The sequence below is a fragment of the Anser cygnoides genome, chromosome 4, assembly GCF_040182565.1.
Source record: "Anser cygnoides isolate HZ-2024a breed goose chromosome 4, Taihu_goose_T2T_genome, whole genome shotgun sequence".
NCBI lineage: Eukaryota > Metazoa > Chordata > Aves > Anseriformes > Anatidae > Anser > Anser cygnoides.
The window spans coordinates 50,126,439-50,152,277 of NC_089876.1; the positions used below are offsets into that span (position 1 = coordinate 50,126,439).

Here is a 25,839-nt window from a genome sequence, read left to right on the forward strand (position 1 = left end):
CAAAACTGTTTTCTTTACTTCCAGAATTCTTCCCTTCCCTCAAATATCACTTTGGTCAAATTTTCTTGTATTTAATCAGGAAAGATATTTACTTCAAAAGTTTCTTCCACATCACGTTGCTCAATTAATTCCTTTGAATGACTTCAAAGGGTAGATTTCAATATGGTTCCAGTGTCATAGGCATTGACTTCTGTGCTGAAACTCATTGTTCAGTAAGCATGGTACCTTCTGTGTAGGAACCCAGTTCCTTATTTTGAGATCAGCGTTCACCAGTTTTTCAGTGGAATATGAGTCCTTAAAACAAAAACATTATGGCTAGTAGTGACAAAGTGCTCCTCAAGTTATGATATGAATTTGAAGTACTTCATAATGTTTTGATAATTTACCCTACTGCTTGAAGGACCATTTGAAATAACAAGATTTCTAGGGGGGAAATCTGAAAATTGAGATTTCTAGGGGGAAGAAAATACAAACTTCATAATGTATTGAAATAACATGGCGTCCTTTATGACATCATTTTTAGTTTGGTAAAATTTATTTGTTCTGATAAGTTTAGGCTGAGCTGTTTCTAATTGAATCTGGAAAACCTTGTTGAGATTTTTTGATAGAAAATAACTTTTTTGCTTGTTCTTATCATATGTCAGAAACTGTTTTTAATAACACCTCCTGACGTAGTAATAGGAATTGTATTTTAACTTTGAACGTGGATTGTCTTTTGCATGTATGTTTACCGAAGGCTGTTTAACCCTGTCTGACTTAGCCTTGGTTCTGAGGGACTTGACTGAAAAAGGGGTGGGCCTGATCTCCTGAGAAACTGTAGCTTTCCTACTTTATGCTGTTTTTTTTTTTTTTTTAAATGTAAGATAGCATGGTCAATTATAGGATGAATTTAAAACAGGGTGGACTTTTCTTGCAATATCTTATCAGCAGTAAACTTTGTGGCTGCTCTGTGAAGGCTTGGTCCTGCCACATCCGAGTGTTGCCAAGCTGGTGGTTATAGGCCTAATGCATGACAGATTTAGTATAAAATAATGAAGTTCATAAAAAAAAAAAAAAAAAGAACTTCGCTCAAGATGAGATGCTGTTCTTTAGCGGTGTAGAGGTTGTGAGTAGTGATTCATAACTCCTTGGTTTGTGATAAGCTGTCCCTCCTGTGCCTTTTGATATTTAAACTAGGCTGTGGGCTTCTCCAAGGCCGTGCTGTAGTCTTCACTTTGCTACAGGTAAAACATCAGAGCTGACCAGGGGACTTTCAGAGAGGTGCTGATAGGTCTGTAGATATAATGCTGAAGCACCAGTGAACAGTCCTGAACAGAAACTGTAGTGTGGCTTTTCCTCTCTGAGAATCTCTGCAGGTTTGAATTAGTTACCAGATTTAGGAAAATCTGAGTGCGGCCTCAGCCAGGCTTGTTGAAGCTAGAGAGGTTCCTGCACAAGGCCCCTCTACCTTCAGGAGGCTTTCTTGTCCCATTCAGCTTGAGAGTCACGAGGGGACATCTGGTTATCCCGTCCGGAGGAAAAGAGCTTCGATACGTGACCATCGATAACCCTGTTTTTTTCCCCCAGGTTACATGCATGTTATAATTTTATCCTCTCAGGCTGTGCTGTGGAGCCACTCATCCTGCCAATAACATTATGGGTACATGAGTATTCTCCTTAAGGATTTTTTTTTGAATCGTCTGACTGAAAATTTGAATGAGGAGAGCTGGAGATGAAACCATATCTGATGTGACAGTCTCATCTGTAGGCATGACTACACTGAAAATAAGTATGTGGTGTTTTTCAAGGCTTTTGGGGGCTTTTTTAGGTATTAGAACTTGCTCATTTGAAAGTCAGGAGCAAATGAGCAAGCTGTAGGAACCTTGCTTCCTGCTAATAGCTTATCTTGTAATGAATAATTATTGGCAAACTCGCCTTTTTTCCTGATGATATTTGCGTTCATATCATCCAGTGAGAGTGTAAAAGTCCTGGACTGAAAGTCTATGCTCAGGTGTTTCTATTTTATGGAACAGAATTGCCATTTATTCCTGAAAAATTGCATTAATAAAATCGGTAGTTTCATGTCATAGTTCTATCTTTAGGAAGGATTTTTTAAAAACATACGACTTTAAACTTTTCTGTCTGAATGTGCATAGTTGTTCTCCTTATTTTACTTAGTATGTGTAGCTGATTCAAATGGCATGGAAGTCTGTAAGATGACGAGCAGTGTTTTCTTGTGGTTAATACAGTAGGTCCGAATTTGAAAGTGCTGATTCTATTGTTGTGACAAATGCCCAATGTAATTTTGGGCAAGACTTGATGTTAAAAAACAGCATGTTACAATTACTTCTTTGTGTGCGTGTTTATTGTTTATATTGTATAATATACATTTTTGGTTCTTTTTCATGGACCATTTGAAATGATTATGAAATAATGTAATATGTGCTTGCTTCTCAACAATGTAGACTGTTATTGTGATATATATATATATCTTGCTATTATGTATTCTTGTTAGTGCATTGTATTCTATACAGTAAATTGATGCTAATATATTAGTCTTAGTAATATAGAATTTCAGTCATTGTCGTTTGAATCAGTTGGAACAGTTTCCAGATACCTTAACCACAAGACATTAGTTTAAAGGAATGCTGTTAATATTTCAAGGCTGTATATAGGTGCAGCTTTTAATGTTCCTCACAATTTTTAGGATTATCTTGCACTTGTACTAGAAAAAGTTCACTTAATATTGAAAAAATCAACAAAACACACAAAGGAGGAGCTGATCACTAAACAAGGAGAGAGGAAGCAGTGAGGGTCATGTTATGTGGCATGTGCAAAATGAAAGGAAAAAGTTCTCCTCGCTTCAAGTGGTCTTTTTAATAGTAGATATCATAGCCACTTAGGGTAATTGGTTTCATGTTTCCATTGAGGAAAACTTTTGAAAGAATTCTTAGAGCCTTTAAGAAAGATTATTTGGAGTTTTTCAGAGTAGAGCGAGAGTACGCTGGAGCAAGAACCAGACTTGTTCTGTTTGTGGTTTTGAAACATTCATTTCAGTAATGTAAGCAGAGAGTCAAACCATAATTGTACTCACACCTAAAATTACAGTTTATTACCTATAGAGGGAGGCACGATATGCAAGTATGATTTAATTGCATGTTTGCACAAATAATACACGTATGCACAAATTAATTTGTATTGATAGAATCTTCAGTTTAAAATAACTTATTTTAAATAAATTCTATTTATCGCTCCTTAATGGAATGAAAAAGAAAGTGGCTAGCCAATTAATGCTGTTATATGTTATTGCCCTTTTACCAGGAGGAATATTTGTTCAGTTGCTTTTGTCGGTGTGCAAAATTCAGCATGTGATTTCAAATGATGCAACTCCTCTTGTTATTCCATGATGGTGATACTTGTGATTTGGAATGAGGTTAAAAGCTGTACGTCACACTAGAAAGTAATACAAAATACTAATTGTGTACTTAGTCTGTATATGTAATATTTGAATACATGCAGTAATGCGAATTCCTGAAGTGTATGGTTGTATTATATATGAAAGGGTATTTTGAAGTGAGGCACATAAGAAAATATGAAAATTGTGGGGTAGTACCTGAAATACAAAATTCCTGAGAGAGTTTGGGCAGTGCCTGCTGACCTCTTTTGTACAAGGGTTGCATATTTCTTTATGGGAACATCCACAGATAATGCTATATGTAATATATATGTAATATGACAATATGTAATTCCCATCCCTACATTCTGTATCTTGTGGCAAAACGCAGGCTCTTAGCCACACAGCTTGCTTCCTTCATCTGTGCTGTAAGGAACTGTTACTGTTTAAAGTACTTCATTATATTACGTGTTATTGTTAGTATATGAGCAACACATTTTATGTGGTGTAGCACCCAAAGTAAACCCAAATTGTTAGATCTTCCTCCTTTTAGAAATGCCTACTGGCAAACTAATGCAAAATTAATGACATGCAGTGTGTTATTTACTCAACTTGCAGCTTCTGTCAAAGGATGTCTATTTTTGTATATTACATCATCTCTGCTGCAGAACTCATGTATCCATTGGGATTTACTGTTCTTTCATTCCTTTTAGAAGGGCTTACATTGATATTGTAACTGGATTTGTAGTTGTGATTGGATTTGGAAATTCAAAGAGTAGTGCACTTCAATTTATGTAATATTTTATGCAACTGAGGTGTCAGTAATTTTACTGACAGTTTCATTGTTTCAGATACATTACTGACACTGGGTCTTGTTTACAGCTTGTAGAGTCTGACAGTACTTTATGACCACACGCATGTGAAACTTTGGTTAATAGTAGCATAATTTTCCAGTATAACATGATTTTTTTCTGCTATTTCTGAGTTGCAATGTGCCTTTTTTGTTATACATAATACTGCTTTTCTGAGATGTAGGGTATAGGACTAAATGCGAGGTTTGTCATTAAAGCAGAAAGCTGTTCACGCAGCAGAAAAATAATTTTTTCATAACTCTTTCTTAAACTGATCATTGCATAATGTAACTAATTACACATATGGAATTTCTACCACTTAAACTTGATTAGAGTTGAGGAATATTTAAAAACAAATCAAGAAAAACCTATGTATTCTTCAATATTTCTAAATAGAATAGCTTAATTAGCATAACTTAATTTTAGAAATTGCTGCATATAGAGTGCATATGGGGAAATGGGACCTACATATGTATCATGTTTGTGTAATACCAATACAAATCCTTTCAATATTGGCATCTATCTATAGATGAACATCATGAATGATGCTCCTAATGTGGATATTTGCTCACTAAAGCATAGAAAGAAACTATCAGTTCATTTTCCCAAGTACCTGAGCTTATGTTATGTGATCTGTGTTTGACGTAGTGCCTTAAAGATAAACTTACTACCGTTTGGTGTCAATCTGTCCACAAAAGGCTCTGTTTCTGAGAACTTGTAAAGGTGCTTTTGAATTTTATTTGAATCTTTTAAAATTATTGTTTTGAGTGCATCCAAACTGGTAAAAGTAGTTTAGGTATCCTGAGCAACTAAGAAAGTATATATAGAATTGGAAAATGGGAAAGATGGATTGTTGCAAATCCAGCAGATGAGTTGTTCTTTCACTTTCTATTTTGGATTTGCAAACGCTTTCTTAGACTACTGTCTGGCTCCTTACTGGTCTTGTGATTTTTCAGTTGGGGGAGGGGGGCAAGACTGTTTCTCCACATTTTGAAATATTGACATTATAGTCATGCTTAATATCTCCACCAAATGTTGGAACCTATTCCAGCACATTCAGATGTGCCCCTTTCACCATGAGTTTTGATGTGTATCAGATGAGTTCAAAAAGGAAGAAACTAAAGGCGATCCAAGAATTTAGTTATCAAACGGGAACTGTAAACTGCAGCTCCTGGCTGCTGGTTTGGTAACATAAATCTTAAGCATTAAATTGTAGAAGTAAATTAGAATAGTGACAGTAAATTAGAAGTAAGTTGTGTATAGTGAGTTTAACATAGCTTAGACTTTCATGTGACTTGCAACTTCCCTATATGGAAATAATGCTGAAATACCTATTTGACAATGATTTTAAGATTAAAAAAAAAAAAGTTGTAATCCTTAAAATTAAACATTTAAGAGCTGGGTTAAAAACATGTCCAAAGAGTAAAGGCATTGAGCAAGGCCTAGGGAAGCCTCTTTGGGGTTGTCTGTTGTGTCTGTCATGGTAGTTTACTGGTGATGGGTTTCTTGGGGTGACAGAGAAGTGAGGTAGCTTGGTTTCTTTAGAAGCTGTATTTGTTTAAAATGAAGGAAATATATTTGTGACAATGATAACCGGACATTCAACGTAATTGTTTCTAAGCTCCTAGCTGATACTAAGCAGCTCAAGTTGCAGATACAAGGCTTCTTTCAAGTTGCTGTCACAGCTGCTAATGAAGATGCAGCAATGTACATCACTCTTTCCAGGTAGCCTTAATTTTAAAATTTAAGCAAAGTTTTGTCTTGCCTAAAGGAGCTAGTTAGGAAGAAGGTGGAAGTGATTACATTATTTAAACATTAAAAAGTCTGAGGTAAAATATTTGAAATCTGAAACCTTTTTTCTTTATTCAGTGGATGTGTACATTAGGGCCCTGGCTAGTCCTTAACCTAGGTAAGGTTAAGTGCTATTGTCCATGCTCGTATTTCCTCTTACTACATGACAGCCCAGTTTAGGGCAGCTAACTTCTTAATAAAACGAGGTAGGCAGTTACCTTGAATTTGTTACAAGGTTTGTGTGTAAATTCTTTGTGTTTCCTTCACTGCGGTAGTAATGAGCTAACGTAGCCGTCCTCAGGTCACTGAGGAACTAAGGTGTTAGAAAAGAGCTTGAGCACTCTTTTCTTTTTCTTTTTTTTTAATTTCTGGAATTTACACATTTCTGATGGAATATTTCGTATAATGAAAAAAACCAAACAACTGTTGTTGCTTTTTTTAAAGGTCTAGGTAAAGTGTTAATATTATGTTGCAAGTTAGTAATGAATTTTGGGAGTTGGGCTTTATTCTGTAGCAGTTAGTCTTAATTATCTTTGAATTTTCAGATAGTGTAGTTTTGACGTACACCTGGAGCAGCTGGCAGTGTTATGTGTATTGTTGATATGGCTGGCATAAAAATACACTGATTGTGCTCTTGCACTATTTTGCTTTATTTGTATATACATGTGTGTGTATGCGCATGCTAAAATGTAAAATATCTTACCTTTTCCCGTCACTCACTAAGTTATATTCCTCACCAGTGGTTCATTCCTCTTTTGAATGCTGTAATAAGAATACAAAGGCTTGCAGCTAACAGGTTTTAAAATCTGCAATGATCTATGGGACAGAAAAGATGATCTTAAAAGTAAGCACACTGTCATGTCTTCTGATATTATTCTCCAGATACAAAACAATGTAGAATTATTATAACTGAATTATTGGAGAGACCCGACCTGGTAGGTGCACCTAATTTTATTTAGCACTTCTATATTCATGTAATTGATCTTAAAGTTGCAAGGGGAAAAATGTAGTCTTAAATTGGCAAAATAGGACCTCTATCAATTGATGGTAGTTGGCTCCCTGATTTAATTGGGGGTGGGGTGGGGGGGGAAAAGGATGTTTCATAGAAATTTATACTTAGGTCTCTGTTTGAAAGGTGTAATGTTTTTTGACTTTTTCTCTCTTAAAATAATTTGGGTCATTTCAACAATTATTTCTTAAAAATAAGGGACAGTTGAAGTTGTATGGTGTTTGTTACTGATGTAAGTGAAAGATCTGGATAAATGTTTCTATACAGTTGCTAGAGCACAGAGCTCTCAGGGTATGATAGTGCGTGGTGTATATTACACAAGGGAGGATATGCAGGACACGAGAAGAGTTCTCCAAAAAGAAAGTGATCTTATGCTGCTAAACTGTGTTTTTTAGTGTTGATTTTAATTGGGAACCCCTGGAGTAGGCTCCAGGGAGATTCTCCCTGGATAAAACTGTGGCTGGAGACAAAAACAAAACTTATTTCCTTCTAACAGATAATTGAAGTGAATGGAAATCCTCTGTTACAGCACCTAGCCCTTTCAAAGTTCAACTTCCTTAAAATGCCAGCAATACGTAGTTAGTTACCTCAGGAGATGTCCAAAAACAGGAGGATGGACAGAAAGGACTTGACATCGCATATGGCAGCAAAAATGACACATGACTTCCATTATTGGGGGATCTGGAAACCTAGCAGAAAACTGATCTTTTTTGGCCAGTTCAGTATATGTTTGCACCTTGAGAACACAGTGATGAGAGTTTCAGATTTTCTTTTAAAGCTTCTAAGTAAATGCAAGGAAAAGTGTTAGAAAACAGTTTGCTTAAAGGAAAAATAACCTTCTACTGGTTATTGGCAGGAATAACCTGCCAAAATCTCGCAACGAGCAACAACAAAGAAACAAAAAAACCCTACCGCAATAAACAGCTAGTATTTAGAGGAGATTGGGAAAAAAAAATCTGGGTTTTGTTTGGTTTTAATCCATTAGTGTTTAATACCAGAACATTAAATAATTGTTCCCCTGCCCTGGTGGTCTCCGATGCATTGAATTCTGTGCCAGAAGAAGCATCACAGCAGTTCGAACACGCCAGCTTGTTGTAAATAACTGTTACGGGACCCAATGGGGCTGGTAAAGAACATAAGGGGCTAGAATTTGGGCAGTTAACTGACCTCAGAAAAATCCCTGAGGTTTGTTCTTACCTTTAATGATGCAGCGGTAGGATACATGTGAAAGAGGTATACAATTATCTGTCTTCAGTAAAGTTTTCCTGCACAAAGAACAGTATGAAATTTTGGGGTCACCCCATGTAAATGAACCCGTGTCCCTGGAATTCCTGCTGTGAAATTGGTATGGACACAATGATACGAGGTTTTTCTCTGATTTGTTGGTTTTTTTTTTTTTTTTCCACCGAGCTAGTAAGGAGATTTGTATCTCAGTAGTGAACCTCTGCCCAAGCAGGTATGGATGTCAAGGTATTGTTTAGACCTGAAAAAGGGGCCTTGCCAGCTGCGTGTCATCATTCTTGACCTTGGAAGAGTGTTTGCTTTTTTGTTTTCATGCCTTTTTTTTCCACAGTTTAAAAGCAGAAGGCACATTTTCTTGTTCTTTGATTTGATTAACGTTATTTTAAACTCTTACACCAAAGTGAGAAATTTTTGTGAACGGTGAGAAAAACTTCAACTGTACCATCAGACTACATTTTCCACTCCTAAAGTACTGAAACAATTAAGGAAACTAATCTGTAACAGTTCTGCCAATTGGAGTCATTAATACCTCAAATTTCAGTGTCTAATTCTTAGCATTAAAGAATGATAACTTGCTTTTAAAGCTGTGTTAACTGCATTAAACTTCAGGCTTATGTAACCAATAACCCTTTGCCTTATGAAAAACAGGTAAATTAGTTAACCATCACATTATAAAGTGACTTTGCAAAGATGCACGATAAAAATATTTTCCATCTTATAAATAAGACTTAACACATGAGACCATAATGTTGTAGGAAAACAAAATGTGTTCTTTTTTTTTTTTTAAATATATATATAGAATTAAAGAGTATTTAAATATAGTGTCTAGAGAAAAGTTTCTCTGTGCTCTGTTACAGTGCTGGGCCTTTGCTCAAGTAGGCTTTGTAAGGTGATTTTGATGCTCTGAAAATGGGACACTGTGCCACGTTTCGGATGAGTATCCATCAGCTATGGTTTTCCTTCACGTCTGTTCTAACGTAATTGTCACATGTCAGAAGGGACAATTTGATGGCAAGTATTTTAAAAGAATTTTATAACTTGCGTGCCATCGATCTCAAAGCAGGAGCAAACAGAAACTTTGCTTTCCGGCCGCCAGAGCTGTGCACAGAAGGTGACAAGTCAGTCTGCAGTCACAGGGAAGACTGGCAGTCTGCGGCACATCCACCCAGCTGAGGCACCAGCCTGCCTGCTCTGGGCTTGTCATTATTTTAAAGATCCGGATTATAGGTTCATCTGCAGCAACAGCTCAACAGAAGGGCATTAGTTCAAATGGTCTGTAACATGAGTAAATGTGTTATCAAAACAGCACACATCGGTCCGCTGTAACTGTTGCTCTGGTGTTGCCAGTGGTGTGGTGAACATCAGTGTAATGATGTTGATGCCACAGTTTTAGCAACTAAAAAGTTAATTTGATAAATGCTGTTGGTTTATCAGCGAAGTGGTATTTTAGTCATAATAATTCACCTTGGACAATAAATGGGGTAATTTTCCTTTATGCAACAGAGTTTTATTTAAAGTTCTCAGAGTTCTAGAGGGAATGCAAATAGGTCAGGTGTGTCGGTACGATCAGATGTCTGTCTCATGCTGATAAACAGGAACTCGGCCCTGTGAAATTGGGTCATGTGGCTGGCAATTTAAATTACTGGCAGTAAATTTGCCTAAATACACTAGGATAAGACTTTTGTATTGTATGGGGCATTTAAATGTATTGTGTCACCCGGAGTGAGCTATTGTTTTGGGTTTATTGGTTTCAGTTGGTATCTTTAAATCCAGTGGGAGCCTCAGATTGTTATTTAGCAGACTCTCTCATCAGGATAGTGGAAAGGAAAGAGCATCAACATTATAAAATTCAGAAGCACGCTCCTGGGAACTAAACAGTCTCGTGTCCAGCAGCCCTGAGCTTAAAGAACAGATATAAATGTTTGTTCCTTTCCATGAGAAGGAGGTGGTGGTGTGGGATAGTGAAGATGGCATCTTCTGCCTTACCTTCTTCAAAATTATCCTTTTGCACCCTTTGGTTTAGGTGTTTGTAGTCTACCTACACCATGTGTAGTATCTGTGAAATAGTCCTTTTGTTAAGAATGTTTTGGAAGCACACATAATGATTGTGGGTTTTGTGCCTTATTCTTTTTATTTTGTAGCTCTTTGAAGTTTATTAATGTATTTATTTTCAGTTTTCTAGCTACTGGAGTCACAATGTGACAGTAAATTTGATGACCCTAGAGTGTTTTGCTGTCTTTTGCCTTAGATTTTGAAGAAGGATATTGAAGGAAACTCATTTATGTTACTTTATGTTGCCTTTAAAGGAAGGGGGAAAATATGCTAATATCTTCTGGTTTTGAGATACTTCAGGAAAATAATGTTTTATGTGTATGCAATCTGTATAAAATTTTAAATACTCTTGTAAATAGTTGTGCTTTAAAATGACTTGAAATTGAAGATTTGCGGTAATCTATTGTTGCAGCATTTTTCATTAGCCTAAACCGGTTTAATACTCCAAGCACTGTTGTCACCATTTAGGAGAATAATGTCTGTGAGAGGTGACATTCTGCAATGTAAAATAGTTTAGAGGCATTAGTCAGCTGGTACATTCTGTTGAGGTCTGTATCTATTTCTACCTTAAATTCAGAACTATTGTTTATGAATCCTGAGTTCTGTCCAAGGATATCCTAACATTTGTAGTTATTTGTAAGGATTTTATTTATTTACTTATTTTGCATTTTTCATGAGACTCAGGAGGAGATGCCATCTTTCTTATACATAGAATAATTTGAAAGTTGTTGGGGATAGCCAGTCATGTCCATTTATTGCAGGTCTGGTTTACTAGCATCTCACTTCAGTCACCTAAAATCATTTGCAAAAAGCTTTTTGCTCTTTTCAAACTTTAAGTCTAAGCAAGGAGTTCATACGTGAGTTTTGAAATACATATGAGCGTAAGGTTGTCTTTAGGTTTTATAGTAACTATTCGTACTTGTTTATGACAAACTTTCCAGGATACATTTTTTCTAGTGTCTCTGACTGATTTACATTGCATTCATTCATTCTGGAAGGTACAAAGATTCATTGAGCTTCTGCTTTATTAATTTTTTAATGAAGTATAATTTATATGTAATTATTTTTTGAACTGATAATGGAAAGTACACCTGATCACATTGCACCTCTGTACTTGAAAAGTGATGGAAGTGGTAGCAACTGAGGAGGAAGGAATAGGGGAATGGAATCAAACATTTATTTCTTGAAATTGTTTTGACTCACAAATTGCTTGAGTGGTGTTTTCTATACCTAATTACATAAATATCACTTTTCACATTCTGAATGAAGAGAGTTTTATTTATTTATTTATTTATTTTTTATTCTGGAAAATCACCAAGTCTTCATCAGTCTGATTCACATGAACATCAAACAGACTGTTAGATTGCTCTACATTTTGTGTTCGTTATATGAAGTATTCACTTAGTTTTCTGACAGCAGAGTAGAGATGGATGGTAGTGACCAGCACAAGTAGTAAGGCAGCATGTCAGGGTATTGCCACCTGGAAGTGCTCTGTCTCTTTTGTTGCTGTTTTTAGGTTTTTGTTCATGCTTTCATGTTGTTCTTCAAGGCTTATGCCACTGATACCTAGGCTAGATTTTGCTTGGAAATACCAACTGATGCAGGGTAAGATAAGCGTTTGTAGCTCAGTTAAGGACATAACGGAGTCCAGAAAGTGGTGTGTTGCCTTCCTACGCCTGCAAGACACTTCTATCTTGGCAGAAATTCACTTCTTCGTGACATGAGCTTAAAACACCAAACACAAATTCTGCTCAAGATGTTAACTGTAAAGCCACCAAATTGAGAGGGTTTTAACTGTTAACTCTGTTAACTACAAGTATTTTTAGTTTTGTACTAGACAGGTTTTGTCTGAGTTACCTGCAGCAAATAACTTCTGCTATTTCTGGTCAGGACTTTGGCAGAGAATTGATGGTGCTCAGCATTTCGTGGTTTTACGAGGCTTAAGCATAATGTAATGTTTAAAAATCACCTGTTAGTTGCACTGGCACATCACAAAGACTTTAAAGATTCTGATTTTTGTCATTTAAAGAATAATTTATGTTTAAAAGAAACCTTTTAGAATATACTAGAAAACCAAGGTCACAAGTGTCATTAAACTCTCATAAACATAAATATGTTGAGTTTATAGCGTGTGTAGTGGTGTCCTTGGAATAACTGTGCAAAAAAAAAGACCAGATTAGTTTCACTAATTTTTATAGCCTCGTTTACTAGCAATCACTGTCAGTATAGAAAGAAATCGCTGTGTAACAAACTAATTATTAGTGGACGTGTTATTTTGGCGAAAGGCAGCTGCAGATTGCGTTACGTAGTGTTCGTGTTTATGCCTGTGTAACGACTGTTAAGTCCCCCCCAACTATTGTTTAAAAAAAAAAAAAAAAGACTTTGAAGTCGTTTTTAGCACAGATGGTGACTGATTTTAAAGAACGTGAGGTGAAGGTGCTGAGAGGAGGGCTCTGTCTAATGCTGGGGCCTGGTGGGTGGGAGGCCTGCTCCTGCCTGCCATGGTGGACTCCCCGTGCCCCTCAGGTGCGGCCCTCCACAGCTGGCTGCCGGCCTCTTCCCAAGCTCGGCCCGCTGCCTTTGAGCTCCTCTGCAGTGTGGTGCTGCCACTGAAATGCTGTGGAGGAGTCCTGAAAATGGGAGGGATCGGGGAAATTTCCCAGTTTAAGATATGGTTGCAGGCAGGGTGTGTGTATTGTAAAAGCCCTATGTATGTCAGCCTCTTCCAGATCTTGCATCCCCTTTTGATTTTAGGGGGGTTTGCATAGTCAGTGTATGCGGAGAAGCAAGATCTGTATTAGGAAAGACTTTAAATGGCATTTTAAAAGGTTCGGAACATTTAGGGGCCACAGTCTGTGGATATCTGTGGCCTGCCTAGCAGTGAAGCAGCTGAAAATTTGCAAGCACTCATCAAGCGCACTGTTTATAAATACTTGATAACAGTGTTTACAGCTCAGCAGCAGCACTCTTTTGGGTGGGGAAAAAAGTGGAGGTGATGTCAAACGTTCTGCTTTACCCTCATCTTCATGAAAAGTCCTGATCAACACAGGGTTTGTGGAGGTAAATGTTGGTCCTTGCTCCTGCCCTGGCTCCAGCGGTACCCTCAGGAGCCAGCCGCGAGTGCATCCCTCCCCTCTGGGGCTGATCCGATCTTCAGAGGCTGATACTATACAGGCAAGCGCTTGTTGTTTTCTCTGCATTGTCCACCTCTACCTTAATGAGTGAAATGGTTAAGTATCGGAGGGGGCGAGCCTCAAGGAATGTCTTCCATTTGACTTGAATATTTCGGTGGATAAAGGGAGAGGGAGGGAGGGAGAGAGCGAGCGAGAAATGCACTTACATCACTAGGACTGCATTGAGTGTGCCTGTGCAGGTTAAGAGACAGACTACAGTGTCTTTGCTTTCTGCAGGAAGCAGCAATGCCGTTTGTATCCTAAGAGGAATTTTTTATTTAGAAAAGGAAGCATTCTTTCTACCCAGGAAATGGCTTTCCTTGTGCGTTGCTATGCCAACTGCCTGCAGCCATGGTCTTCCAAAGTAAGCACAATAACGTAATTATATTGGCGTATTGCATTCAGACTCATGATTCTCTGGGTTTCTATGCGTGTGTGACTGTGCTGTATTTCTGTTTCTGACTCTCTTGGCAGTAGACGGGCTCGTCTCGATTGTGAGGAGCGGGCGTCATAAAAATTAAATGTCCATCAGTGTCACGCTGCTGAGATTAATTGTGCAAACTTGGTTAGCTGAGTGGAACAGAGATCACTGGTCACTACTCTGTCAGCATCATTAGCAGCCAGGGGAGGAGGTCCCTGTTCGCGTGCGCTGCCCTGATTTTGGGGGAGTGGAGGGTGGCGGTGGCGGGGGGAGGCTGCGTGTGCGAGTGTGTGTGGTTGCAAATGAAACAGGAGTATTAACAATGCTTGGCTGAATGCTGGAGGCTGGTTCCTGCACCCTGACTAATATAATACTGTATTAAGCCTTTTTGAGGGAGTCTCTGTGCAGTCAGCCATTTTAGCTTTTTTCCTCCTTTTTCTTTTCTTCCCATTCCTCAGTCTCGGGGAACAGTTCTGTTCCCCTGAATGAATGCTGGATATGTAGGGCTTCATCAGGCTCTCTGCATCCTGACATGCTTAGACTTTCAGTGTTACAAAAATGGAGACTAACGCTGTCGTTTGGATTGCTTCTCTGCACTACAAGTGTGAGGGGGTTTTTGAGCTTACCAGTAGTGACACTTTTAGCTCCAGCCTGGTTTTCCCCCCTCCTCCTCTTCTTAATTTAATGCTGTAGAGGGTGACTTGCCATCCATAAGAAATTGGTACATGATGTGTAAATTCAGTTCAGCTTCTGTTTCTTCATTATGAAACCACTTGCAATCCCGGCTAACCATGGAGTTATGGGCCAGCAGGAGAAACATTCAGTAAGTATTGCAAATTCTGTTTGTTCTATCAATAACCTGTCACGAGCGAGCTGCATGGAAATTGAAACTGCTTGTCGTCTTCCTCGTGTACTTCTCCTGATTTCTGAATTTAATAGTGGGGTTTTGACGGAAAGCAGTACCTGAGGTGGCATTAGAATCTGTGACTGTGATTAAGATCGTTTTTAGCTTAGAAAAGGCAACTCTGTAGGTTTTTTGAATGTTAAAAATGTACTCAGAAAATACTGACATACTTTCCTTGGTCAAGCAGCTGTGAGCGTTTGGTTAAAATCTGTATGCATTTGTTAAAACTTTAAAGAAATATTTGAGCTGTATAACAAGTGATTTAATTGTAGTTGGTGATAAGAGTAGATTTATTCTGTATAATGTATGGTGCTGGTGTGCTGTTGCCTTGTAGCATGGCGTTGAACATCTGTGATAGACTTATGCTGAAAATGCAGAAACTGTTAGTAAAACACTGCATGAACAAAAGGCATAAGTAGTGATGCTTTATAATTGATCCCATGAGTCAGCTACACCTTTGTCATGCTTTAATCCCATAGGCTGTCCATGTTTATTGTTTGTGAAAAATGCATTCATAAGCAGAACAGCAAACATTATTTAACAAGGCCTCAGGTGTCAGAAATTAGAAATTTACATTTTACTTTATAAAAAGATTCTAGAAGTACAGGTTCCTATCACATAGTTAACACGTTTATATGGTAGATTTTATATGGTTTGATATAATTTGCAGTTTCTTGAAAACCTCTCTACATTCTGTGCATAGAGGGTATGTACTAGAGTGTGCATGGGAATGTGGGCAGTATGTTCAGCATATACAACTAACAATTGTAAATATTGGAAAGATGTGATAGCAGGAACTTTTTAAAGGAGGAACATTTTCTTTACAAATTCAGTTTTGATTTTGTATAGAAATACAGAAAATAAGCTAGAAACATTTCAGAAGGTGTCTAGTGAAATTTTTTGTGCATGCAGCAGACATATCATAGTTTCTAGTTGTAGGCTGTTTTTTTTCCTTTCAGTTCTTCTTAATTACATTTTAAGTATAAAGCAGTTCATGTTACCAAATCGTTGGGTGTTCATGAAATATTTAGAACTTAATCTAAAAAAAAAAAAAATGCGCACACAAACCCTGCCTCCCTGAAACTCAAGTACTGAAGAAGCTGAAATAGAATAGGATAGCCTAAATTTGCAAATTGAAAGAAAATGAGAAAGCTGCATATCTATTGTTTTCCCTGTTCTTTTTACTCTCCAGAGAAGGTTGATGAAAGTTTCTGCATTGATTCTGGTTAACACAAAGTCTGATTAATATGAAATAATAGCTTATAAATGAGGGAAAAGTTAACTTGGTATATTAGAGACTTTACATTCCAAGGTCTGACGTGTTTTAGATGCATTACTCTGAATTAATTAAATCACAGATAAATTTCACTCTGTGGACCAAAATATAAGAATAATGAAAGAGGAGAGATAAAAGTATCACTTTATTTCTTACGATAAACTAATTTTCGTATGTCAACATATATATAAGATAAAGAAATAGTATTATGACATAGGGCTGGCACACAACTGCAGATTTTGCATTAACAAAAGCCATGGTTAAGGGTTTATATAGAAGTTTAAAATGAAACTGTTAGGACACAGTGAAAAACTCTACTTTGGCAATGAAACTCTCAATGCTTGTTCTCCAGATAAAGGATTTTTGCTTGGAAAATGGGACTGAAAAATCTCAATTCTTTGTAGAGAGGGAAGGCAAGCTCAGAGTTTTGAGGTATATGGAATTTGTCTTGCTTTGACATAAAGGAAAACTTACTGGATTAATCATTTTTGAGAAGTTATTTTCATGCTAGCATGTTGCCAGAATCCTAAATCTCTTATTGATGTCTGACAGATCTGATCTCAAGAAAAGAGACGTAATTACTTCTGTGACATCCCACCTATGGTCTCACAGCTTGATTTGCTGGGACAATCTGGAAATGAATGCAAAATCTCCTGTGCTAGGTTTCACATAAAATTCTGTGAAACAATTTTAGCTAATGCTATTAAATCTTAATTTAACACTAGTTTAGTAGGCAGTGCGGGATATGGGTTAAGTTTACTGTTCTGTGAAAAATGGCATGCAGGATGGCCATTATGTTCATCATGGATGGAATGGAGGGAGGAAAAAGTGGAAAAAGCGTTACTCTTCCCAGATAGTTCAATGTAAGAAGTAAAAATCAGCAGCAGCCATCAAGTGTACAGGTCCCACATGCCTCGTCTTCCATAAATCGGATGGGTTTGAAGCAGCAGCCAGTATGAAGGTGGTGGTTGCTCCGTGGGTGATGTTCTGTGATACACAACCACCGTCATCTGCAACAGGGAGTGAGGGGATGCTGGGGGGGGGAGATGGCAGAGAAGGTCCCCACGGTAGAGTCAGGCCTTCTAAAATGTTCTTTGTCTCATTCCTTCTTTCCCCTTGTATGTGTTGTTTGTAGGAACTTTACTCAACGCGATTAAAAAGAATATTAAAAAGTGATAGGAATAATGGCTTTTAAATTGTGACTTGAGATGCATAGTTCTTTCACGAGTGTGTAATGATTAACAGCTCACGAATTGCACAGTGCCTTGGAGTCACTTATGCACAGTCTGTAAGAAAGGGTAAGTTACTTTTTTACTTTGGGTATTATAGAAATAAAGTCTGCAAATAAAGGGTATGTTTCACTGACAGCCCAGTGACTCTCCTTTAGGGATCGTGTAGCCACTTCAGTCTTTTGATGTTCTTGACCTGTCTTGAATTACTGAAAGATATTGAAAGCAATAAGTCAAGTCTTTGGCTCGCTGTTGCAGTGCTTTAGTTCACAAAGATTTGTGACCCCATGCTAGGGCCCCTCTCGCTCCCAGGAATGAGATGAAATGAGTGGTGTTTGAGGAAGAGTCTTGGGTTGTAGTTGTGCAAATATGGCTACTTTAATTTGTTGTGCGTAAAGGGTGTTGATTGGGATGCTTGCCTAAGAAATGTAAAACTTTACAGAAGCACGGCTTTTTGTTTCTGGAAGGGATAGTCAGTATTGGGTTAGAACTCAAACAGTAAAGGTAGCCCGGGATTGTTGCTCGTCCTTTCAGAGAGCATCACGCAGCACAGGGAAGAAGGGTGTAATGGTGTGATCAAGTAGCTACACTCGCTAAGCTGAACAACCTGAGCTGACCTCATACCTGGATGTTTTTTAAATATACCTGGAAAAATATAAATACACTATATGAATTTTTTCACATGTGTATGAAAAAACACCTTCAACTTGGAAGTAACCTTGCTATCTTCTGTAGCTGATGATGGTTGTGAGTTTGTTCATATTAATGAATTGTGTTACACTGGGAATTGATACTTTTTTTTTTAAGACACCTCTATTTTTGTTGCTTATTGAAAAACAAGATTTCGATTTTGCACCCTTCTGATTATTACTTTCCCTTTCATTGGTAAATTAGAATAAAAAATATTCTGCTCTCTGCAGACCAATAACAGAGTTGTGGATTTTTCATGTGATTAGGAATAATTATTTTGCCTCTCCATAGGTGTGTTATCTTTAATTTTAAGTACAATTTTTCTTCCACAAGATTCATCTCAAGTTAGATAGCTCTGGTTTCTATTTGATATTTTGCGTTAGCTTCATTGCTCAAGTGGCCAGGTTGTGTTTATGGCATACTGATCAAGTCCTACTCAGAAGATGAAACGTTAATTTTTTCCTTCTCTGGCTTTTTGGGGTGTTTGTAATGACAGTGTTAATGTGATTTATTGAAGCAGTGCAGAGCGGCATTATCTTCATTTTTCAGATAGTTCTGCTGAAGCAAATCTTTGGCAAAAAGTAAGGACAGAGTTTAGAAAACTTCACATACTTATTTCTCAGTATAGCTTGGCCTTAGTGCTCAAATTACAGATTTTATCTGACTTTTCTGTGTTTTGGCCCAGCTCAGGCACCCATGGTCTAATGATTGCCTGAAAGGTTGATTTTAAGTGACTTGCCTGGCATTGTACCAGAGATCTGCAGTAGAGTCTGGATAAATTCCTGTTCTTCAGGACAGCATTTAACTGCAAATTTTCTCAAAAGCTTATAATAGGCAAAATTTGGGTCATTTCGTATGAATGACAGTGAATGCATTAGTGACCTGTGGAGATGGCAGTGAAAACATCTTTGGCACATATGAGATGTCGTGCCATCTTTCTGTGACTGTTTCAAGGCCTTGGGGACAGTACAACATACATTTTATTTTTAAAGTGTGTGTGTGTGTATATATATATGTGTGTGTGTGTATATGTAGAAATATATAAAATTCCAGCCACTTCTTTGTTTATAAATATATAAACAATCTGCCTTCTTAAGAAGTAGCTGAAAATTTTCAGGTCAGCATAGATGGTTGGCATTGAAAATCTATAATTTGGAAAGAATTTAAAGAATTTAGAATGGTTTAGGTTGGAAGTGACCTTAAAGCCTGTCCAGTTCCAATCCCCTGCCATGTGCAGGGACACGTCTCACCAGACCAGGTCACCCAAAGCCCCATCACGTGAACACTTCCAGGGATGGGGCATCCACTGCTTCTCTGGGCATTTCTAAAGTGGTAAAAGTTCAAAAAGAGCATGGGAAAACTAGCACTATCAATATTACCAGCTCCATTTTACATTCCAAAGCGACCAAAACTAGTGGTTGTGTTAAAGTGCTTATAAAGTGATATTTATGATGGTGCACACTGAAAGGTGTCATTTATAGCCAGAATACAGATGTGAACCTGAAAAGGAAAGTCAGCTCCTTCTGAAATGTTATTTTAGACCAACTGACTAATTCTGTATGTTATTACTGAGTTGTAGGCACTCCTGCCTTATCTTCAGGCATGTTAAAAATCCAGCTAATATTGGGAGCTGATGATACCCAGCAATTAAAAAATAATTAAAAAATCCAAACCTCTAAAGACACAAAACAAAAAGACCTTAAAACCCTGAAGGTACCATTGATTTGCTTCTGATTTTACAAGTTAATAAATTCAGCGGAATAATAGAAGCTCTAAAGTCCAGAAGGTAATGGAATGCTGTGTTAAGAATTGTAGGTTAAAAATATCGGAACTAGGCAATGTGCAAATAGAGTGGCATGAAGTCCACTGCAACAAGAAACGGGCATATTCAGCTATGAAAATCCTGTGCCTCTGTATCTCAAGCATCTTCCACCTGCAAAATATTGGTGCTCCCTTGCTTGATGGAGAGTTTTCAGTGATACTTGTGCTTGGACTTGAGCTATTTCCAGTTGATGTAGTCTGTACAGTTTAGCAAATAGACCTGTAAAAATATTTCGGCCAGATGGGGTAAGTTATATTTTTGGAAACTTCATTTTTAATTATCTAAGACAGGAAATCTCAAATCGTGATATACAAAGAACTATGTGGCTTATGGGAGAATTGGAAACTGCTGTTGGTAGTGGCGCTTGTTTGTGCATTGTGATTGCCACTGGTACTACTCCGGTATGCGCGAGCGAGGGGAAGTGTCTCGTGTTCTCTGCTCTGCCGCTAAGGTGACCTCAAGCTTTTCTGCACAATCCTTCAGTACGTGATGGTTTTACAGGTTGTCTGCAGAATCAGGGAAGTAATTATCTGTGTCAAAAAGATCACTGCACATGATTTAGCAATTAAAAAGCACGGTTCCCTAATGCTCAAATTTGTAAACTGGAATTGGGTAAACATTGAAACTCTGTTCTGACCATCAGCACTCTGGGATAATAAATGAGGCTGATGCTAGAAACTTGTAATATATAAATAAATAAAAATTCCAGTTTATTTGAAGTTTGGTTTTCTTCAACATTCCTATTTTAGGTCGTTTTTATTCCTTGTTGTGTTCTAGGCCTTAAATTGCTACAAATTAGTCCTTAACAGCATCCTTGATGTCTGGAAAGCTGAACTAATTTTATTAGCCCTCTCAGGAATACACATTTGTGTGATTTTTATATGAAATGAATGCAGGATTTTCAGGATCATTTTAAAGTCTGATTTTAATTTTTTGATATCCTAGATGCAACAGTTGAAAGATAAACTTTTATTTCTTTTCTTTTACTATAACTGATGCATTCTTGTTAGCTTTATCTGAATTTAAAAATGAATAGAAGTAATACTATTAGGAAAAAAAAATCATGGTAGTGTATTTGAAGAGTTTCTGCAGGGTAATGCTGAAGCGATGTTTCCAGTATTCTTTATTACCAGTGGACGACAAGTGCTACTGGCTGTGAAAGCCCTACACGACGAGTGTAGGCAATGTTAAGGGTTTGAGAAAAATGAGATGTCTCAAGATTTACCCTTGACTAAAGCTGCTTGTACCTGACGCATCTCTTTTTCAGTGTTGTATTTAGAAGTGTCTGGTAGCTGTAGTGCAAGACAAGCATGGGGTGACCTGTGCAGCTCTGCAGGCTTCTTACGATTCTAACCTTGGTGTGCTTAACCTGCCAATCTGTCCATGAAATGTAAGTGACACTTGTACGCTTCCCCAGTAGCGGATGCTTGGTTGTTCTTCCAATTCTGTTACCTTGCCAGCAGTCTTTTTTTTTTTCTTTTCCTGCTGTTCATTTTGATACAGTGATGATTCAGCAGAGAACTGCAGGAAGAATAAACTGTACCGAAGGGGTATCTGATCTGAGCACTGCTCAGTGGGTTGTTTGTGGAGAGCTGATCCTATGCCCAGTAGCTGGAATTTATAGGAGCATTTGTCATTCCTTCCTAAATCTGTGTTTATAGAGAGATATTAGGAGGGTAGATGAAGGACAGCAGATTGCAAAGCTTTTGTGTGGGTGATGTTGAAGGTAAATAGCCTTATATTAACATATCACCTGACCCAAATACTGCTGCTGCATAGCTCCTAATATAGCTGAGACGTTTTACTGGATACGAGAGCTTTCGTCTGACTTCTTGCTTGGAAAAGATGAGCATCATGACAGTGGTATTTGGTGAAATAACTGCAAGACAGGATGAAATCTGGAGTAGGTGTAGTTTGTAACTTGCACTTGAGATGCTGAACACAGCTCCTAGACTAGTGCGGTATAGCGATATGCAAGAGTGGGGGTCAGCCTCTGGCCAAAAGGCTTCCTCTGCATTTCTGAGTGGTGCTGGGCACCAATGGGAAGCTTACTGCTGTGAACCAACCTGGTGGTATTTAGCTGAGCTGGCACGCTCTGCTTGGTCTAAACCTTAAGCCAGAAAAAAAAAAAAATAAGGGCACGAATCTGTTTGTGATCTGGGGTCTCCATTGCAAACACGGGAGCACAAAACACTGGCACATCTAGTTCACTTCTCATGAGAAGTGAAGGAGGATTTTCCTGAACGGGGAGCAGCCTGCTAAATCTACCAGCTGGACTGGCTAGTTCTCCAGCTGTTCCTGACTCCTGTGTCACAGGCAGTCAAGTTGATCTCTCCTGTAATATGCTGTTCCCCCCAAAGCCAGTTTGGGGTGCCTTACAAAGGTATCAAATAATTCGGTCTCTTTCAGAGCTCCACAGTTGCTCTGCTTTCTGGTCCTTGTGGCAGGTAGCGGCTGGGAGGGTGGGTGTCCCTCCTTGAGTTGGGAATGTCTTCAGAGTGCCGGTTTACCAAGCCACTGTAAATGACAACGGAAAGCTCTGAACTATGTGACAATTTTCCCTGTGATGTGAAGATGTCTCTGCTCGAATACATGAATGGCATTTGCAGCTTGTAATGGAGGTGACACTTCTCATTTGGACTGGGAACCTGAAGAAGGGTTTAACACTAGCCTTCTCTTCAGCCCGGGCTTTTTGATGTGATTCAGGAGCCAGTTTCTTTTCCTTACAGAGGAAAAACAGGCTCACGAGCTGTAATGTTTTGCACTTGTTTGCATCCCATTATAGCTGCATTTAGTATCTGCTAATAAGTTAATGCGCTATTGCAGTCGTGAAATGTAGCTCCACATAGTGCTTTTAACTTGTGAACTGTAGGTATCTTTTTTCTTAGCTCTCTTGGTACTGGTGTCCAGGTGAAACCATTGCCAAGATTTGGTAGCAGTAACGCATCTTCTCGGTGACGGCAGCCACCTGATCTACACAAGTGTATGGACAGCAGGAGGGGAAGCACGTTGGAAACCCAGACCATAAGCAGTGCTTGTGCTCACACTTCTCAATCTGCGATTTCTTTCACTTGCTCTATAAATATTGCCTCGTTTCATCTGAGGAGTCTGTCAGCTTGCTCTCTGACAAGCACAGGCGCTGTGCACTGGGTCATTTGGACACTGACTGGGTAGGATTTATTAGCTTACAGCTTGACTCCAAACTGTGACTTTGCAAGTAAGAAAAATGGATTAAAGCTTTTTTTTTCCCTTCCGTGAAGAATGATTTCATGAAAATGACGTCGTGCTATTCTGTAGGTCTGCTCCCTTTGTGTATTTAGTCATGTTGGCTTGCTTTATAGTTAAAAATAGGCTTTTACTGTTCTGTGCTGCTGTTAGTCCTGCAGAGCCAAGAAAATGGGAGCTGGATTGTGTTCTTAGGGCTCCATCCATAGCATTGTTTCCTAAATTCCTACCACTGCTGTGCACCTGCCAACCTTCTGAATGCTGTAGGAGTTGCACGAGTGTCGGGAAGGGCTGCTGTGGGATGTTCTGCAAGGGCATGGCAGAAGGGGAGAAGGTGGCAAGGGTACTGGAACGTCAATTTAATCCTGGGAGTGGGATCTCAATGGTTTGAAATTGGGGTGGTGGAAAGCATCATACCCGAAAGCTGGATGCATTCAGTTGTGATTGAAAGTAATAATCATTCTAGATTTTGGGAAATATAAACCAAACTGTGGGAATTATTTTTTAGTTAACTATATCCTAGGTTTGTGGACCCATGAGCCCTCTTCTCATTTTAACCCAACTAGGTTTTCTGTGCTCTTGATTATTGTTATTTTAAAATTACACATAAGCAGCTAAAAGTACCTCAAAACTCTCATTGTACTGTGTCTCTTTGTTTCTTCCCTGATCAGGGTGCAGCTTGACCTCTAAATCTTAATTTACTCCTGATAATGAGCTAGGAAATAAAAAAAAAAAAAAAAAAAAAAAAACCCTTCCAAATACTTGGCAGGCATTAACTCTCTGCTATTCCAGGTCGCTCAGGAAAGAGCCGGATGCCTTCCTGGTGTGTTTGTATTTTCAGTTTTGACTCTCACCACCAGTGGATTATCATCTGATTTTTTGGCCTTTGAATAAGAAGTTGAATATAGAGGATCTTTTATTGAAAGATTGTTGAATAATGGAGAAAGTTTTTTTTTTTCTTCACTTTTAAGGAACCATGAGGAAAAGGAAAATGAATTTATGGAGTTAGGAATGTTTGTGAAGTGTAATTTGAATAATTAACTCTGTCTGGAAATGATGGCCCACGGATTTTTTTTTAAATTTTTGCTAAAAAGTAAAGCTTTGACAACAGTAGGAGCAGAATAAAACACAAGCTAAAATGAAAACAGTGTTAGTTTCTATTAATAACTGTAAAAGTCCGTATGGTATGCGTACATCTCCTTGCCTGCTGGTGTATGACTTCTACAAACAATTTTTGTTGTCTGACTCGGGGGGGTTCTGTCCTGTTCAGTCTTGCTCAATTCCAAAAGAATAGGTTCCTTTAGTTACTAACATTTACTCTATTACCTTTTTAGTTTTGTGGGGAGTTGAGAGATTTCTTGCACTTCAGAGCAAAGGATTTCAGATAACTCAGTTTAGCAGATTTTCTAAGGTTCCTGCATACAGCTGGTATTCCTAAATAAATGGATACTAAAACACAGTTTCATGAACTGTGGAGTTCATGTCAGCAGTAGTATACAGAAAATCTAGTTATCTGCCTCTTCCTGCTGAAGGAAGAGGTTGTTTAGACAGATAAATGTCACTCCTACACCTGCCACTTCCATTAGTATTGCACATTTCTAATCCTTCTGTGATGATGGTGCCCAGGGAAAACTAAATTTAGGAATTCCTGAGTTAGAGTAATAGGATTTTTTTTTTAAGTGGAGGTTTGATGTTTCAGCTGGGGTTTTATTCAGTTAAGCATGCAAAGATAACATGGTTAATATAGTAAATGACTAAAACATCTACCGCAGTTATGAAAGAGTAACCTCCTTTGTCTCCAGTGATGTGAGGTGTTACAGCCAAGACCATGCTGGCACTGTCAGAAATCAGTGGTTAGGATTTGACTCTCCAATTCTCTGGTTATTACAAGGTGACCTAATGAAACAGGTGATGTACATGCACACATCCATGGTCTTTACAGCTTATCTTCTGATAAATGGGAGAAAAAAGATTAAAGTTACTAACTGTATTTGCAGAATGGCCTTCAGTCCTAGTATTTCCAGATGATTTGTGTGTTCTCTTATTTTTCTGCAGCTTGGCAATCTGATTCTCTTCCTAAATAGGCAGCAATGAAATATATATTCAACTGATACCATGAAATAAGTTTCTACATGGATTGTTTTTTTAGTGTATTGTTTACCTAAGGAAGGAATACAAAGGCTGATTTAAACTTTGTATGCATGCCTGTACAGACACAAATAAATACATTTCTGGAAGCCACCTCTGAATGTCAGCATTTTGAGTGGAATAACACAATGCTTAAATTGACTGTCTCCTTGCTCTAAAGCAGTCTTGGTTTTCGCAGGCACCATAAAGCTCCTTCTTGTTTTGCTGTGTTGTATAAGCCAGTAGGGAAACCATTATCTCGTGAGTGGGTTGTTGTGGACATTGGAAGCATTGGGTGAAAACAAGGCTAATTGAACTTGACATTTGATATTACTGTTTTGAATAACACTTATTGACTATAAATAAAAGCTCTGCCAGATGTTTCAAAATTCAGTGGAAAGTACTCTTAATGTAAAAAATGGGTCTCTATTGAGTTGTGTAAATAAATGCAAGTGGCTCTGCACAGCTACTGCTGCACGGGGCTCCTGAATGGAGTGGAACACCTTTGGGAACGCCTTTGCACTCACCTGAAGACTCTCCAGAAAAGAAGAAAAGTAGTCCTTTATTTTTGGTCCCCTTTCCCTACGATCATCACACACAAGGAGGTCTTTTGTCCAAATTCCTCAATGTTCACTGTTGTTCAAAGAAGCTGGA

General features: G+C 38.2%; 1 protein-coding gene across 7 annotated transcripts in view; it reads left to right on the top strand.

Moving 5' to 3' along the window:
• Window positions 1-25,839, top strand: part of RAPGEF2 (Rap guanine nucleotide exchange factor 2) — a 183,182-nt gene that overhangs the window by 100,288 nt on the left and 57,055 nt on the right. Inside the window, exon 1 of one of the 7 annotated variants that reach the window (XM_066996105.1) lies at window positions 14,175-14,735. The exons of 5 other annotated variants lie outside the window; for them this stretch is intronic. In XM_066996105.1, coding sequence (XP_066852206.1) covers window positions 14,676-14,735 — 60 coding nt within the window. In that variant the 5' untranslated portion in view covers window positions 14,175-14,675. Of the gene's footprint in view, window positions 1-14,174; window positions 14,736-25,839 lie in introns of those variants that run through there. One more of the 7 variants, XM_013175228.3, reaches the window with a different exon arrangement.